Source organism: Cydia amplana, chromosome Z, assembly GCF_948474715.1.
Source record: "Cydia amplana chromosome Z, ilCydAmpl1.1, whole genome shotgun sequence".
NCBI classification, from domain to species: domain Eukaryota; kingdom Metazoa; phylum Arthropoda; class Insecta; order Lepidoptera; family Tortricidae; genus Cydia; species Cydia amplana.
The window spans coordinates 36,644,835-36,663,665 of NC_086096.1; the positions used below are offsets into that span (position 1 = coordinate 36,644,835).

The 18,831-nt window shown below is 38.5% G+C and overlaps 2 protein-coding genes across 2 annotated transcripts; both read left to right on the forward strand.

The window, feature by feature from the left end:
- The first annotated feature begins 4,364 nt into the window (after nt 1-4,364).
- LOC134661226 (odorant receptor 9a-like) lies at nt 4,365-8,607 on the forward strand. The gene is made up of 6 exons (XM_063517204.1): nt 4,365-4,627; nt 5,035-5,492; nt 6,041-6,143; nt 6,656-6,751; nt 7,314-7,469; nt 8,517-8,607. Exons 1-6 carry the CDS (start codon nt 4,403-4,405, stop codon nt 8,574-8,576), a joined length of 1,098 nt encoding a protein of 365 aa, XP_063373274.1. The 5' UTR covers nt 4,365-4,402; the 3' UTR covers nt 8,577-8,607.
- Nucleotides 8,608-11,548: 2,941 nt separating this feature from the next.
- Nucleotides 11,549-17,202, forward strand: LOC134660699 (octopamine receptor-like). Its single transcript, XM_063516478.1, has 8 exons — nt 11,549-11,571; nt 12,695-12,927; nt 13,426-13,690; nt 14,075-14,195; nt 14,613-14,671; nt 14,919-15,022; nt 16,342-16,479; nt 17,186-17,202. Exons 1-8 carry the CDS (start codon nt 11,549-11,551, stop codon nt 17,200-17,202), a joined length of 960 nt encoding a protein of 319 aa, XP_063372548.1.
- The last annotated feature ends 1,629 nt before the right edge of the window (nt 17,203-18,831 follow it).

Below are 18,831 nucleotides of genomic sequence, written 5' to 3' on the forward strand. Positions count from 1 at the left end.
GCTTACATTTTTACATTATTGTATTATTTTTATTTAAAATGGTACTGCGTGGATTTGGGCACAATACTTGTAACATTCAATCCCGTGCCTTCGGTAGTATAAAAAATAATTATATTAAGCAATGTAATTTAAATGAAATGTAGACTAAGAACATTTTAGTTTTAGTTTTGTAAATACATTCTATCATTATTTTTATGAAATGCATTTCTTTGTAAGAATTTGAAGTTTTCTAAGATTCAAATTTCATATGTTTTCTCCCTTACTGACAATAAAGGAATAAATTTTATAAAGATTTTTTCTTATTTTCCAACAATACCATTTATGTTGGTCTCCTATGTAGAAGCACAGAATAACTAATAGTACTACCGTACAGAAAATTCACTCCTTCACAAAAGTCAGATTAGGTATAAAATTACACCTATATCGCCGACTGCAAGCAAAATTGAAACTTATAACCGCGCACGAACCGTGAATCTCCTTTGCGCGCCGCAGTTTTATGACCGAACTGTGAGTGTCGGCACGGGGTTATCACTTGACAAGTTTTTATACCTATACCCACTGATTTATTATTTTTAAGATAAATATGTAGGAATTACAAACGTTGATTATGTAAATATACATATTTTATCCAGAGATAGTATGCCTGAATCTCACGGAAGTAAGTTTCGAAGCCATTGTGTATTTTCAATTTTGCGCGAGCGCCGCGTGACACGACTATCGTGCACGCCGAGCGGCAGCCCACTGCCATACGCCTGTCCGATGGGCGCGCCGGCCAAATGTACCTAAACTGCGGAGTGACACCCCCCTGGTAGAAGAGTATTGGTTATGTGCGTGATTGGCTAGATTTTATAACAATTTCAACTTTCAATACACTTTGACATCTGTCGAATAAAGCCGCCAGTACGGATATGATGGTGGTTCTTGTCTACGTGACAGCGTGATAAAACGGTGTCCGTCACTTTCTATCCCATGGTGTTAAACAGTGACAGTTATTTTATCACGTGGATAAAGATGGATAAAGCTATCCATAATAGGCCGGCAGGAGGTACTTAGATAATATCGCGCGCATATTCACAATTTAAAAGATTAACTTAAACAAAAATCATCAAATCATCCCGGTCGATATAAGTCTATTGAAACTAACTGCGCATCATTCAAAACTGTTCATGAAAGTACTGGCTAGAACTAACTTGAATTTTATTCCAATATAAGAAATTGGAATTTTATTCCAATATAAGAAATTGGAATTTTATTCCAATATACGAAATTGGAATTTTATTCCAATATATGAAATTGGAATTTTATTCCAATATAAGAAATTGGAATTTATTCCAGTATAAGAAATTTTATTCCAATTGGATAGTACTTATAGTTATAGTAATGAATAGAATTAATTCTAATATATTTCAAGAGTGGTTGATGTGAATCAAATAAGAAAGAAAGAAAGAGAAGAGATCAACTAAGAAGAGCACCTATAGAGAGTACACAGTGAATTCGTAACTATATGTATTAGTGCTATTTACGTTAAAAATCTTATTCGGATCTTAGGCCTTCATTTGTTAATTTGTATTTTGTTAAACAAGTAAGGGTTTCCAATTCCTGCGAGTATGTGGCCAGTAATATGGACCCCTTCTCCGTCCAATTAAAGGGAATCTTACTTAGTGGTGGCCGGTTTGAGTCTTCCATTGGTCTTCCAGGCCAATTCGAATGTGCAATTGTGCACCTGTCATAAAACCAATAAGTATTTGAATCATGTTGGGATCTTAACAGTTAACTGTCATTCGCGCGGGCGTCTGGCTCGCACTAACGCAGTACCGGGCTCATTTAGACGGGACGAGAACTCGTATGCGAGTTTGATTACATTGCGTCGTTTGATCGGTCGGCTGAATTGATGTAACCTCAATGGTCCGCAATGTAACTGAAATCGTATGCGAGTTCGCGCGCCGTCTAAATCAGTCCTTAGTCAGAGCTAAATGAACGGCCTGTTCATCGTCCCCACTCAATATTGAGCCATCTCCTGATGGTCGTAAGGTGCAAATTTAATTGCGCCTTTGCTTATTTATTACAAAGAGAATAGATCTTATAGTTTCCATTTAAGCAAGCGAGGGTACTTGATAAATACATGACGTTTGCATTTTTTTTAATCTGCTTGTAATGTCCCAAAATTTGCTAGGATTTTAGTAAAGTTAATTATCCAGGACTTTGCTTAGTCTGTGAAATTTTGTACGATTTAATGCGATAGTGTTGAATAGTATGGATTTAGTTCGAAATGTGAAAAAACTGACAGTTACGTGTTAAAGATATAGAACAATTTAGTGAGTTTTTGTTTGAATTCTCCAGGATTTGGTCGGAACAGTGAGTACCTAATCTGTTTGTGTCTTCACAATTTGATAAAAAAAAATGTAAAACGTGTATGGTTTGTGTGAAATAAAATAAAATAAAAACTTTTTGTGGTTCATAGTCTAATGGCACAGTGCCTACTTTTACGTTTAATTAATTTAATGATATTTGCGTGCGTTGCATCTTTTTAGATTATATGTAGAAGTCCTTGGGAGGGGCGATTAATATAAGCCTAGAAAAAAATTACCATGTAATTACTATTAGTCACATAGGTCACGAAACCGAGTGGATAAGACTGATATTTCAATCTTATATTTATATAATATTATATATTATTAGAAAATATCTAATTTCAATTCCATTCGTTACGTTTTAATTTCATTATCGCTTATACTTACTTGTTGAAAAGCAGGTAAAATAAAAGCCATCAGCGACCCGTTTCTCAAAAGCTTGTAACTTGTAATACAAGCGGATGTCACTTTTTGACAGCTTTTGTTAAAAAGGGACTTCCACTTGTATTACAAGTTGTTTGTTACAAGCTTTTGAGAAACGGGCCCCAGCCAGCCTAACAGATGTTGTCTAATATATTCACCACCGTATCCAACTTCTATCGTCACCTAATAATTACTAAGTCATACCAACGTCATTCTCTAATTACTAATCAATTGCATTTTCTTTTAGAGTTCCGTACAACGTATTATTTTAGTACCTAATTCTTACAGTTTATCAATAAATAGGGCCTTTCAATACAGCAAATTTTTCATCGAATGCAATTGTTCCGAACCTTTTCACTATGGATACCTACTTCTGTGATCTATTAGGGCAGAGGTGGACACACCGTGGTTCGCCATTCATATTACCTTTTTATACACCGATTTTTACCGTGTAGTCCAACTTCGAACAAAAAGGACACTGGACACTTACTGTGGTTGCGTGGGCGCACGGAGCGGGCGCACGCACCAAGGCACCCTTTGTAGGTAAAAATTAAAAAAATTCGTCTCACGCGTTCGCGCCAGTTAGCAACGCACATCCTATTTTTCGTTAACCGCTCACCCGCTCCGTGCAACATAGGAAATCAAAATTGAAAATGATATAAAGAGGCATGTGAGCTGGGGCCCGTATCTCAAAAGCTTGTAACTTGTAGTAATACAAGCGGATGTCACTTTTTGACAGCTTTTGTTAGAAAGGAACTTCCACTTGTATTACAAGTTACAAGCTTTTGAGAAACGGGCCCCTGAGCATATTGTGGGTCTGTACGGAATACTGCGAGCGGCTCGTGATTCGTACTTGACCGTTGTTTTCAATCAATGTATATTTAACATTGCACACGACGTAGGTACCTATTACGACTTGGAAATATGTTCCCGACCGTGATAGCCGAGTTAACTGTACAAACAATTGTACTTTGACCCGTGAAATACATATGTTGTACATAATATGCTGTAAAAAACATACAACCGAATTGATAACCTTCTCCTTTTGAGATTTGGAAGGCGATTAAAAATGGATACCGCGTAGGTATATCTTAAAAAGTAATATTCGTACTAAATTATCAATGGATCAATGGATAATTTAGTACAAAGATAAAAATAAAGATATATTTAACTATTTGCAAAAATGTAGTGATAAACATAGGTGCATGGAGAATAATTTTGGAGGCGTACATTTCACTTTTTCCTTATTAACTAACTAAAATTGCAATGTCCTTCCCCTAGGACTCAAACTCAAAACTCAATTTTATCTAAATCGGTCAGCGGTTAAAACGTGAAGAGGTGATAGATACTTAGTTACTTTCGCATATACCAAAAAGTATGGATATTCCATTAACAAAACTTCCGTGAGACACAGACATATTAAATATATTAAAAAACGGGTCACTCACGTATTTTAAGCTGAAAACGCACGACATGTTTCACTCCGTACCGAGAAGCATCATCAGGAGCTTGCGTTAACGTTGACGGACCGGCGCAGACTGCGGGCCGCGTTATTAATATATTTGATATTCCATTACTTTATTTAATGTGCTTATTTCAGTGATACAGACGTATTCGACGTTCCCTACATGAGAATGATCCGTTTCTCGCTCAACTCCATAGCTCAGTGGCCATACACCTTCGGGCCCAGAACCATGCGCGCGCGCATACAATCCGTGTATCATTATATAATGATCACAGTCAGCACGTATCTTGAAATATCTTGCGTGTTTTATGTGAGAAATAATCAGGATAAGGAGTTCATTGTTCTGGGACACGATTACTTTAATATTTTGATGGGTATTATCATTATTGTAAGTATAATATGTTTACACGTTTCTCTTGTGTACAAACCGTGTCTCTGTTACGAAATTTTGTATTTGTATTTAATATAATGTAAAGGTAGAAATTCATATGTGAATCATATTTTCAGCAAAGAATGACGCTATCATTTCAGAAGAGGTACTGTCTACTCGTGAAAAACTTCGTTACTAAATTTAATTTGATGAATCATCAATATAAATCCGATTTTGCCGCTATGGTAAGTAAAACTGTAATTTAATAATGCAAAGGCTTGCCCAGGAGTATTTGTTTTACAAGGCAGTACAGTTGTAGTTTAACCGCTCGTGCTAAATAATATTGATACTTACCCCACGCGCGTAGCGACATATCGCTTAATTTTTTGCAATATCACCCTTATTGCACAGTAATACTATTTCAGGAGCTCCGTCGCATCACTAAAATCTGCAACATAGCGGCCGTAATAATCCACATACAAATATTCTTCTCCATGATGTTTTTTAACATGGTGCCCCTTTGGAAAAACATCCATGCTGGCATGTTTTCAGACCGTAGACCTGAAAACGGAACGTTTGTGCATTCAGGCAACTACTTATCCTTTGTAGACCAGTATAGTGATACTAGAGGTTACTTCCTAGTTTTCTTTTTGAACTTCTATCCTTCTTATAACGCTGCAGTTACTTTTCTTTGCATGGATCTTTTGATTTTCATAATGGTCTTCCACATTGCGGGACATTTGAATATTCTGGTGCATGATTTGAGATACTTCCCCCGGCCGAATGAGATGGAACAGTGTATGGAAACGGGGTCGAGGAAATATAATGAAGAAGTATTTGTACGGTTGAAGGATTTGATTGATCGAGATCAAGCGATTAAAGAGTAAGTATTAAATAGCCTTTGTTTATGTTAGGTCCAGTCTTTGACGCGGCTACAGTATTCTTTTATAATTTCGGTCTTGATAATATTATTAGACAATTTAATATTTAGATATTGCGCGTGTGCTGTGTTGACCCTAATTAGTTAGGGTTGTACACAGTACCCGCTCCCGAAAGGCCAATTTCTGATTGTGACTTCTATGGCCTATAATTTTCTATTTGTGAATTCTGTAAAGAAGTAAATAATTTATTTAAATGTGGAAAAATTACTGTCTTGGGTGTGACTTGAACTCATCCAAGACAGATCCAGATCCAGAGGCCGTGAGTTCAAGTCTCACACAAGATAGTAATTTTTCCACTTTTAAATTTATTCTAAGCTTAATAGAATCGTTCGCAGGCGTTTCTGCTTGTTAAAAACTTAAACTTAAATTTATTATTTATTTATTATGAATAATGTTATAAAAATATTTTATCTAAGATATTGCCTCATAAAAGATGTGTTATTTTCATAAACAAATCTTATAGCTTTGTTCAATATTATTCGACTTTCAGGTTCATGATCGACACCTCCGAAACGTTCGGCATTAGTTTATGCATATACCTCGCCTTCCACCAGGTCACTGGGTGTGTGTTGCTGCTAGAATGTTCTCAGATGGTAAATATTAAGGATGACTCACGTTAGACCAGGCCGTGTCCGGGCCGGAGCTTCCGGCCCTTACTTTTCTATGACAGATGATCACGTGATGCTTTCCATAGAAAACGAAGCTCCGGAAGCTCCGGCCCGGACACGGCCCGGTCAAACATTAGGAGTACGCAGTAACATAATGCATTTTTTTTTTCTTCTTACGTATACTTTGACTGTAACCATTTAGCACACGGATTTCAAATTGCCCAATTGATAGCCAATAAATATACTCATACAAAGGTTTAATTCCTGGCTTACAGCACCTAAAGTTATTTCAACATTAAATTGTCCATGAGCGTAGAATAAATGTGACGTTTCACGGGAAAAGGTACCTTATATATGGCACTTGGCGCTTACGTCGCATAGCACCGCAATTGTATTGGAGCGGCGTTAATAATAGCGTAGGCGCCAACCGCCATAAGGTACCTTTACCCGTGGGACGTCACAAATAGGTAGTTAAATAGGTGATATTGTTCTTGCAGACACCAGAAGCTCTTGGTAATTATGGGTTCCTGACCTTGATGATGTTTCAACAGCTAATCCAGACATCGGTGATATTTGAATTTATCAGTACCAAGGTCCGTAATAAACCGATTTAGTTTTCTTTATGACACAAAACAAATTATTTTTACTCTATTTAGGTACGCACATATAGCCCTGTCCTGAAGGTCCTCCTATTTTGACCTTTTATTGAATAACTAAGAGTTCCAAAATCAAACACAAAATAAATCTTATGCTGCCTGCTATACGTCCACTTGGGTTGGGCACCTACATCTTCAAAGGATACTTATTAAGTTGGTTCTATTGAGGGCCTATCTGCATAGGTACAGCAGTGTTTCTGTTTATCAACCGTTATATGACGCAACCTCCATTTTTTTTCTTTAGCTTATTAGTGTGTCCCACTGCTAGGGAACGGCCTCCCCTTTTTCCCGCCACTTGACTCTGTCCAATGCACACTCCCGCCACTCCACACAGAACGTATCGATGTTGTCCCGCCATCTCCGTTTGGGTCTTCCTCTGCCCCGAGATCCATCCAGTGGGATCCAGTCCGTGGCTAATTTGGCCCAGCGTTCTGGGTGCATTCGGCATTCTTAAATTGTTATCCCTAAGAACAGCTGATGAGCTAATCTGCTTCCCCAGAGCGACACCCTCGCCGACGAGGTATACTCCCTCCCATGGGAGCTGATGGACGTCAGAAACAGAAAGGCTGTCCTGCTATTCTTGAAGAACGTGCAGCCTCCGAGGGCCCTCAAGGCCGGTGGTGTGGTCTCCGTGGGCGTGCTTACTATGTCTACGGTAAATTGTTTTGTAATAAAATCTTGCTCAAAGCACCATGAAAGATGGCCGGAGGGACCAAGTGTTGCACCAGAGTTTCCAGACCTTCACAAATTCCTTTAATCTATTCATAATGCTAGACTGTGAGCAATAGTTATTTGTACAACAAGAGATCAAAGTTTGATATTTCTTCGAGTGCTTATTTTGAGTCCCGTGCAAGCGATAGATTCTATAATAGATTCAAGAGCGTAGCAAGTGAATCTAATTTAGAATCTTGAGCGTAGTAAGGGACTCAAAAGCGCACGAGATGTAAATAACTTTGATCTCGTGTAGTTCACAAAACTTTTCACCTCAGCAGTGAGAACATATTAGAGAACCCGAAAAATGTATTCCTTCTTCATCACTTACCTCTATTCAGTAATGTTTTCTTAAGATATACCAACAATTAAGTTTTCACCTCAGCAGCTCGAACAAGGGTACTTTGCTACTTAAAAACAGTGAGCAAAATCGCATTTTGCTCACTGAGTGAGCAAAATCGCATTTTGCTCATTTTGTCTCACTCAGTGAGCAAAATGCGATTTTGCTCACTGTTTTTAAGTAGCAAAGTACCCTTGTTCGAGCTGCTGAGGTGAAAATTAAATTATAGGTTAAAGTATGCTTTAACATAACTCGGTAGATGTCGCTTTAACGAACTAGCTAGAGTATTTCTGCATGGCGCTATAACAATATCTTTATATGGTGTTGGTAAACGAAGAGTTTTTATTACAGGATTTATTGTTTAATTTGGATTTTTATCAGACTTAAATTAAAAAGATTTTGAACTAGCGTAATATATTAAATACCTATACTCCTTTTAGACTTTATGTCTTGTTGAAAAAATGTGCTCATTTCCTTATTTTACAATTAGTTCCTTCTTCTTCTTCTCAGCATATTTGCGTCCACTGCTGAGCATATATTATGCCTCTTTCATGGATTTCCATGTTCTGTACGCGGTGGTTCTATGCCAGGTCGGCCCCGCCGTGTTTCTAATGTCTGCTGTAACTTTAATTGTTTATTGTTTGTTTACAGATAATCAAAACGTCGTGTTCGTATTTCCTCATGTTGAAAACATTAACAGTAGAAGAGTAATGGAATTCTGCAATACACTTGACACAAAATGTTATTTATGCTATGTTTAAAGAGAATTGCCTAGCCACTTTTCCTGCAAAGATTTCTGAATATACACCACAAATTTCTTGAAGATCACCAAAATACATAGAACAGTATAGATTATACATTATGATAATGTACCTATAGAAATAAATAGTACCTACATTACACAACGAAAACTGTCTTTTTAACAAGCTTTTATTAGGTCGACCTGTATGTAACTGACACTAATGGAATCTAAGGTAACTAATTTAACCATCTTCCAAGGATCGTAGCGTCATGAAAATTGGCAGCTGTAGGTATGTAGTTCTGATGTCAATACAATAATATGATACTGTCGGACTGATCTGATGATGGAGACAGGAGGTGGCCATAGGAACTCTGTGATGAAACAACGCAACCTAATTGTGTTAGGGGTTTTTAGAATTGTCTCGATGAGTATTAGTTGTCTGTCGTAAGAAAAGTACAGTCAGCGATAAAAGCTTGTACCAAAAATTAAATTTTTGCCAAAAACTTATTTTGTCTCTCGTAACTGTGGTAATTCTTAAGACAAATTCCTAAATAAGTATGGGTAATTTTATGTTATTACCCAGAATCTTATCACTACTGTTTTACCTAATGGATTGTGGATTGGATCGTGGTATCATTAAGTGGTACTTATTAGTCTAATATTTAATAATATTAGTCTGCCCGTAATTATGCCCTTCGTGTCCTCGGAAGTGCATTATTATGCGTTGAGGTGTAAAACGATATTTTCTAATAATTATCCGTTACATATATCTGTAATTTTTACTCGAGATCACTGGCACGTAACCATCACGGAACCCTCTTTTGCTGAAGCATGCTGTCTAAGGGTAGATATTTCTAGTCAAGTCACAATCCTAGGCTTTTACAGGTCGCCGTCGTTCAAATGCACCAATAGTTTCTTTCGTGACTTAGATAATATACTTCATTCTCTTAGCCATGTTCATCAGATAGTCCTAGCTGGTGACATAAACATCGACATCCTCTCGTCAAATGCCCAACGCGCTAACGCTACGGAATATCTTTGCCTCCTTGCTGAGCACGGGCTTTTGCCCGCAATTACCTTACCTACCCGCCTGGGCGCATGCTTGGATCATATATTTGTTAAAACGAATGCACAAGTCACTGGCATTGTCTGTGATCTTAACGTGACTGACCATAAAGCCGCTGCCGTTGGAATTTCTTCACATGTTGTTAGCCCACCAAAACTCAACAGAATAAAAACTGTTATTGATTACGAAGCTATCACTTCTGACCTCTCGGAAACTGATTGGACCAAGGTTTTGGGAGAAACCGATGTCAACGCGGCAACGAATAATTTTATGATCATAATTCAACACGCAGTAGCTAAACACTCAATACAAGTCAGAGTTCCTAGATCGAAGTTCACCTTAAAGCCCTGGATAACTCCCGGATTATTCCGTTGTATTCGGCACCGCGATATTCTACATCTTAAGTCAAAACAGTTCCCGAATGACGTAATCTTAAAAACTACTTATAATAGGTACAAGAACTATTGTAATGATCTTCTCAAAAAACTTAAAAAGCAACATGAACAGCACGAACTCTCCGTCAATTCAAATAAAACAAAAAACCTTTGGAATGTCATCAAAAATATATGTAACCTGAACAAAGCTGGCACGCATTCACTTGAACTCATCTCTACAAATAACCCGCAGGACTCCTTAAACAGTTGCAATAAATTCTTTTCTTCTGTAGGCGTAAATTTGGCTGAACGAATTATTGCACAATCAGGTGAAAACGAGGAAAGTCTTGCCAACCAATTTAGGTCAAACGTCACTACTAACGCCTCTTTTTTCATGCAGCCTACTGACGCTAGGGAAATTGATACCATTATTTCGCAGCTAAAAGATAATAGCGCTCCTGGCCTGGATGGAATAAACAACAAATTATTGAAAAGCATTAAATCCGCGATCAGTGAGCCTATCACCCATCTCTTTAATTTAAGCCTTAGCTCAGGATGCTTCCCTGAACAATGGAAGATAGCTGCAGTCACTCCCATACATAAAGCTGGACCAAAGGATGTTCCTGGCAACTATCGGCCAATATCCCTGCTAAGCACTCTGTCTAAAATCCTAGAAAAGATCGTAAACCTGAGACTCGTTAAATATCTAGAGACCTTTGGTATTTTATCGGACAGGCAATTCGGCTTTAGACGGAATAGATCCACAGAGGACGCCACTTCCCTTCTAGTTAACTTAGTATCATCTTATCTTGACAACAACTTAAAATGTATTGGCGTTTTCTTAGACTTGGCTAAAGCCTTCGATACAGTATCGATCCCAATACTTATTCGCAAGCTTCAAAACATTGGCATACGCGGCGTCCCTCTGACATGGTTTACAAGTTACCTCTCTGGGAGGAGGCAGATTGTCAAAGTAGATTCGCATAGAAGTTCTGAGGAGCCTATCAAGTTCGGTGTCCCGCAGGGCAGCATCCTGGGTCCAACTCTCTTTATAGTATATATAAATGACATTTTAAAACTTCAAATTCCGAACTCTGAAATAATATGTTACGCCGATGACACTGTAATACTTTTTAATGATAAGAGTTGGGAAGATGTTGTCGCCGCTACGGAAAAAGGCCTGAAAATTGCTGTTGACTGGTTTCGTGCAAACCTCTTAACTATAAATAGTGAAAAAACGAATTTTCTCTGCTTTCACAAAACCGCCGCATCTAAACCTACCTTTGATCCCATCTTAAAAATTCACCTTTGCAATGATCCGACTACTAACAGCTGTACTTGCAACCATATCCAGCGTGCGGATGTTATAAAGTACTTGGGTTTGCTCGTGGATGAAAGGCTCGATTTCAAGCATCACATTCATAAACTTGCCGCGAGAGTTAGGAAATCCATCCCAATTTTCAAAAAGTTACGCAACTCTGCAGATAGCTCCCTTATCAAAATGGTCTATATCGCGCTGTGCCAGTCAGTGTTTGGTTATTGTATTATCGTGTGGGGCAGTGCACATAAGACCACGATGTTGGAAGTGGAAAGGGCCCAACGCTCTGTTTTAAAAGTTATGTTGAAGAGACCCTTTCGATTTCCAACTTCTGAACTCTACGCCGAAGCTAAGGTCCTGACCGTTCGGCAGTTATTTTTGCACAGAATCCTTTTGCTTACACACAAATCGTCTACACTCATGACTTGTTACGTCTCACTTCTCAAAAAGCGAATCTTTAACCTACCTGTTCCGAAAGTCTTCTCCGCCTTCGGTAAACGATTTGGGGACCACCTTAAGGTTTCAACCTACAATGCCATGCTAAAGCATTGTCATCTCAAAGGCAAATCAGTTATTGAGGCCAAAAAGCTTACCTACACTCTTCTTCAATCACTCAACTACTTGGAGACAGAAGCTATACTAAGTAATATTTTATAATAATGTACGCAAAAACTTAAGTGTAATTTTTAGTAATTTTATAACTTGCATGCTAAGTATATCTACCTATTAAGTAACTAAATCCAGATACTGTACAAATCTAACTGGTTCCCCGCGATACAGGTCTCACCTAGTGCGGGGGCCCCTGGTAAATATGTAAACCATAGTTTATTGGTAAATAAATGATTTTATTTATTTTTTTTATTTTTTACATGGGAAATACCATGTGGCAGCTATAGCAATGTTGTTATGAACTTCTTTAATCTGTGTGGTTACGTATGTGACTTGCAAATACACTGTATTAGGACTAGGCGGGGTCCCGTTGTTTCCTATAAAGTTTGAAGTCATAATGTATTGTATGTCATATTATCATTAGTCATAAAACTGAAACCGTTAAGTTTTCAGGATTTTTGTTAGGTTATCCCATAGATACGTTAGGTTAGGTTTGTTCAATGGTAATCCTGAAAAGTGACGCGTTTATGAACCAAATGAATTATGACTAACGACAATGCGGGCAAACAATACATTATGACTTAAAACTTTTTAAGAGACTCGGACTAGACACAACAAACCTATCTCGGAACTTTTCCCTTCAGGGCCTAAAGCTCCGTAGGCAGGCTGAATAAACGACTAGGCTACGAGGCCGTTAAAAGAAAATACTCTGCATGATAGGTTGCCTGAAGCCCGCGCCGCCGCCGATACCAAATGGTGGTTGGCGGCGGCGGCGATGGCGGCGCTCATCGTGGCCACGATCGCCGGTAACGCCGGCGTGGTGTCGGCGCTTTGGCGAGCGCGCCGATCGCCGCAGCACTACCCGTTGGCCAGTCTCGCCGCGGCGGACTTGTTGGTCGGCGTGAGCGTGCTGCCCCTGGCGGCTGCTAGGGAGCTGTTTACTTTTAGACTAAGTAAGTTACGTAGGTACTATGGAGTGTGTTTGTTAGTCTTTCTATTTGTGACTAACTGAGAGTGTTATTTTTCTTCGTAAATTAGAACCAAGATATTTACTTTTACAGAAGCAGACACACTTCAATCAAAGTTACAAACTTCTCTCCCTTCTTGTTTTGGATTAGATAATATGTATAATATCATATAATATAAACAAAAAAACAATGCAGTGTATTATAATATCATCAGTCTCCATGTATTTTTTTTTCGCTTTCACCTGATAGCATGATGTGACACGATTATTTTACTAAACTTTATAAAGCCCGACCAGAAATATATGATCATTTTTCAAGAGGGCGCTGATATTCTTATGTATAATTATGGTGACAATTCAGTTCAGTATGAAATAAATTGTTCCAATGAAATTCCGCAATATGGCGCGTGATAATACATTACTGGTCAGGCTTTAATAACGTCGTAAAATGCTAATTTAAGTATCTACTGATATAAAATCTCAGGCTTCATCATCTGCGCCTGCTGGAGCACCCTCGACGTCCTTTGCTGCACAGCCTCAATCCTCTCCCTCTGCGCGCTCGGTTGGGAGCGCTACCGCGGCATCACCGACCCGCTGTCGCGCGCCGACCGCGCCAAAAGGGCTAAAATACTCGCCGTGCTCATATGGCCGGTGGCGGCGGCGGTGGCGCTGCCAACGACGTTCGTGAAGACGGACAGCGTGTCGACCAATGAAATGGATAAGGCGTGCACGGTTAACACTAATCCTAGGTAAGAGGTAAGAGTGAGGCCTGTTTTTAACAGTTTATAATTTTTCTCTTCTTCTCCTCTTCTTAAGTGAGTCATCCATACACGTTAGACCGGGCAGTGTCCGGGCCGGAGCTTCCGGCGCTTACTTTTCTCGCTTTCCATAAAAAACGAAGGTCCGGAACTCCGGCCCGAGTGAGTCATCCTTTACTCTAAAAAATATTAAGTAGAAAAAACTTTCCATCTAGTTTGTCAAAGGACTGTCTCATTTCAAACATAGACAGAGAGAATCGTACTATCTTTGTCTTACACATGCTCCCAAAAGAAAAGGAAGGAAGGAAGTATAGTTTTTTTCGTTCTTATTTACTGACAATTTGGTTTGACCAACTATACCTTTGTGTTTTTCAGCTACGTATTCTTAAGCGTGACCTTCTCGTTTTACATACCGACTAGCATCATGCTAGTGCAGTACGGCCTGATCCTTCGCGCCTTGGCGTCACGGCCACCAATCCGCGCTCACAGGGGCCAGGTATGTGCATAAAGAAATAGGGAATATTACGCGAAACTCTGCGTAGAGGGCGCCACTTCCACAATCTAAGGGTCTACGCCAAACTCGGAGAGTCGAAATTTTGTTATCTTACTTCTATCCCTTTTGCATATTCGAGCGATAAAAGAGCATAGCTGAGTTTCGATTTCGCGTTTCCCGGTAGGCCCTTTGTAAACAAACCGCCTAAATGTATATCAATTTTACTGTCTGTGAAAATTTGTCAAAAAACAGTTTAAGGTACAGTAGGTATGTATAAGTTACTCTATGGTTTACGATGGGTGCACTCTGGCGGCAGAACATTGCAGTAATATCCCCTATTGGGCCCCCGAAAAACGTATACCGCCTCAGAACTCACGATTATCAATTATCACAAGTTCCATATTATGTTATTGCTTACAGTGTCCAGTAGTGGAGATGGATCAGACGAAGTGCCCGCAACCCTCGCAACAAACAGACGAGTAAGTTGTATTATTTTATACCTTACGTCGTTGCAATAAGGTTTAAGTAGGTATATAATAGTCAACAGTTTGGACCATGGTGATTACTAATTTGTCAAAAGTGATCAACGAATCATTTGACGTGCTCTTTGGCATATGCGATAGATGGCATAAACGATAATAAACTAAGCGATAATACGTTTCTTTTGGTATTACCTAATCCTCGTTTGATTTTTGTTTTTCGAAATTGAGACCTAATAATTTTCAGAGCAGGAGCGGCAGAGCGACAGAGAAGGGCTACTATCACAATAATTCGTCTCATGTGCCTGTTCCTAATATGCTGGACTCCGTTTTTCATCATGTTACCAGTAGGTAAGCAATTTCAGTTGCTTTTAACAAACAGCGCCATCTGTAGTGGAGTAACGGAACTAAGCTAATTCAACTCGGGCGGGGAGAGATGGCGTTGTGTCGCGGGGTTGATTAGTAGGCAAACAAGACTAAAATTCATAAAAAACACTACTTAGCACTTTCTTAAAATGAAAGTTACCTAGGTACAATGTAACCACCAAAAAGCTGAATTTTTAGTTTAGTTTTTACTACGTTACAAACTACACAATGTTTCTAGCTAGTGGCATAGAGAAAAAAATACATAGAGTGCTCACTCTATACATCAGTTTTAGTACCAAAAAGACTATTAGCATCTAGCATCGAGTAGCGGAACTATCAGTACTGCTACTTGACAATAGATGTAGCACCGAGCGGAAAGTCTTATGCTGTTGAGATAAGACTTTCCGGTCGGTGCTACATCTATTGTTAAGTAGCAGTACTGATAGTTCCGCTACTCGATGCTAGATGTAGACACTGAAATTAATAGTCTGAACTGATGTATGGAGTGAGCATTCTTGTCTTACTTATTTCTCTATGCTAGTGGCACCGTCACACTTTGTTACTTCAGAGCTTGTGCAAAGTTCGTTTAGACCGACTTTGGATGGTTTTATGATTTACCGTAAAATGGGGTGAGTAGGTGCAAAACTGACATTTGAACCTCGATAACATTTTATTTTTACATATGCAAACTGAATGGTGTATATAATAAGTGTTCCGGAAGTTTGTATTTTCGTTTTTATTTTATTTTGGGTAGTTCCATTTCATAACTTTGACGATAAACAGGAAATCCCACCTCACCCCGTAGTCCCTCGTATTTGGGGTGAGTTGGGTTTTCATACAAAGGTGATTTTGGAAGTATGTTGGATCGATTTTTTTTTATTATGAGTATTACTATATTTAGCTCCAATTTAAATTGGAATGCATTGTTTTTGTGGCAGTAGCCTTAAAAAACCATCTCACCCCCCTTTGAAACCTTCTCTCCCCATTCATAACCCAACTGTCCCCGTGAAACCTACTCACCCCATTTTACGGTACTTGACGTCTTCTTCGTAAGAAACGTACTAACAGCAACTTTCAAACCATCACATTCTTTATCATAAAATAAAATCTATCCTTTATCTTAAATTATAATTAGGTACCTAGTTTATATTTTTTATTGACATACCATGTAATGCTCATGTTACTTTATGGCAAATAAACTAAACTAAACATACTTATTTAGTCAGTCAACTGTATTTTTCAATTACTTTTTCTATTTAGCATTGTGGTATAGTTTGCAGAAGTTTCTGCCTGTATTCTTGCAGATTCCCTCTGTGACTGCGTTCGCAGCTCTACCTGGCAGTGGTGCACATGGCTTGGATATACCAACTCTGCCCTCAACCCTGTAGTATACGCCGCAGCCGCTACCATGGTCCGCCGGACGTTTCAAGCACTGCTCAAGAGTGAGTACTTTTTTTTCGTTAGCCTGTTTTAGCGTCCCACTGCTGGGCAAAGGCCTCCCCTCCTTTCCTCCACTCAACCCTGTCGTTTGTATTTTCCCGCCAATCCGGATAAAATGCGTCCAAGCCTGAACCCCGGCCTGCACCATCAATGGTGCCAATGGTAACCATTTTGGCCCACCCTTCAGGAGGAGTGAGTACTTAGTAAGGGCAAAATTTTTTTTCGTTGTCTTATTTATAGGTCGTTTTTTAGCATTAGAAAGAAGGTAAACCATCTTGGCGTGTCTTTTTATTAAAAATTATTTAAAAACGCTTTTAAAAATTAGTTTATATTATTTATGAAAGCAAAATAATGCAAAAGATCGTACCTACCTATATGATTTATAATTCTAACATATTTGCTTATCTTATTTTTCAATGGTGATTTTTAATAAAAATACTTACATGTCAAGATCGCTTACCTTCTTTCTAATGCTAAAAAAAACGAACTATAGTCCCCAAAAAATGTGACGGAGTGGAGCTTATTGTATAGGGTGAAATGTAGGTTTTAAATTTCTCATGTTGATTATAATCTACAACTAGAAAGACATGCTATAGCACTCGACTTTTTTGATTTGTTTGACTAAAAACAAAAATACAAGCGTAACAGAGTGGTAAGAAACCCACCTAAAATTTAGGAGGCCAAAAACTTTTTAATTTCTTGTTACAGTGACGCGTCTTAGTTAACACGGAGAATGAAGAAGAGTAAGAAGACAAAAAATAATTGAAATTGTGGGAACCAAAATAATATACCAAAAACCACCTACGTACCTAATAAATTTAAGGGTTAATAAACTGGTTAATAATTAATTTCTAAGATAATTTATAAGACAAACTGTAAAAGGTAGGTACTTGTAAAATCAGTGTAGTAAATATTAAGATAAAGAAAAAAAAACAACCACTATTAATCCATAGCAATAAAGTATATCACTCTTCAAGTCGTGGTTTATCTTTATAACATGATTATAAAACGAATTATAATCTAACGTAACCCCTGTTAGGGTCTCCCCAGATATATCGACGCGCATTGGAAGTAATTATGGAAGTGATGTATGGATATACTAAAACTACGCAAACTACAATGGGGTGTAAATCGATCTGGAGGCCGATTTTTGAATTTCGACCACTCGATTTCGTGTATTTCGTTAAATAATATCTCCACTATTAGGCATTTAAATTCTACTAATAGAATTGAAATCGAGTGGTCAATACGAATAGATTCCAAATTTCGATCGCTCGTATTTCAAAAATTAGCATTTCGCCGTTTTCCACCGATTTTCGAGTGACGAAATCGAGCGATCGAAATTCAAAAATCGGCCCCCTGATTACATTTTTAAAGTTGCAAGCGTCCATTAGCTACCGTAAAACGGGGTGAGTAGGGGGGGAGAGGTGGGTTATGAATGGAGATAGAAAGTTTGAGAGGGGGGTGAGAAGGGATTTTAAGGCTAATGCTACAAAAATAATGTATTCCAATTTAAAATGGAGCTATAAGTAGTAATACTCATAATAAAAAAAATCGATCCAACAATCTTCCAAAATCACCTTTGTATGAAATCCCATCTCACCCCAATTACGAGGGAGTGAGGAGTGAGGTGGGATTTCCTGTTTTTCGTCAAAGTTATGAAATGGAACTACCCAAAATAAAATAAAAACTAAAATACAAACGTCCGGAACACTTATTATATACACCATTCAGTTTTCATATGTAAACATAAAATGTTATCGAGGTTTGAATTTCAGTTTTGACCCTACTCACCCCATTTTACCGTACTTAAAGGATCTCAAATGTGATTAAAGCTGTGACTTGCGGCAAGGAATCGTATCAAATAAGTATTATGGTATCGGCCAAGGTCGATATTACCGCGAATTTTATATGATTATCACTATTGTATGTCGATAACAGACTATAAATATAGTTAGTAGGTACTAGCTAGGTATATAATAGACTGGGCCGGGTCCGGGACGTCTGTGACGGCTGATCGGTGATCACGTGGTGCTTTCCATAGAAAACGAGGCTCCGGAGGCCCTAGCCCGGCCCTCTACGCTTTAGCGTGTTATAGAGTTTGTGGTTATAGAACGCTCTAGTACTCACGCTAGGCTAGAGCGTCCGACACTATGTTTTCTATAGAACCTATCACCTGTCACCTGTCATACCTTGACGCGCGTTTTTTAACAACGATTGTCATATTGGCTAGGCCCACAGATGATGATGAAGAACGATAACTATGTAGAGTCTGTGCGAAAAGAGAAGACTTTTGAAATGTATGGGATCTAATACATTCTACGACTCTTCTCTTTCCGCACAGACTCTAATAA

Excerpts from the sequence above, each read along its gene's own strand:
- LOC134661226 (XM_063517204.1), top strand. The coding sequence starts at position 4,403 with ATGAGAATGATCCGTTTCTCGCTCAACTCCATAGCTCAGTGGCCATAC. Across the intron at positions 6,144-6,655 it reads TGCTAGAATGTTCTCAGATG|ACACCAGAAGCTCTTGGTAA; the intron begins GTAAATATTAAG and ends TTGTTCTTGCAG. Across the intron at positions 7,470-8,516 it reads GCGTGCTTACTATGTCTACG|ATAATCAAAACGTCGTGTTC; the intron begins GTAAATTGTTTT and ends GTTTGTTTACAG.
- LOC134660699 (XM_063516478.1), top strand. The coding sequence starts at position 11,549 with ATGGTCTATATCGCGCTGTGCCA. Across the intron at positions 11,572-12,694 it reads GTCTATATCGCGCTGTGCCA|GTTGCCTGAAGCCCGCGCCG; the intron begins GTCAGTGTTTGG and ends TCTGCATGATAG. Across the intron at positions 14,196-14,612 it reads TCCGCGCTCACAGGGGCCAG|TGTCCAGTAGTGGAGATGGA; the intron begins GTATGTGCATAA and ends TATTGCTTACAG.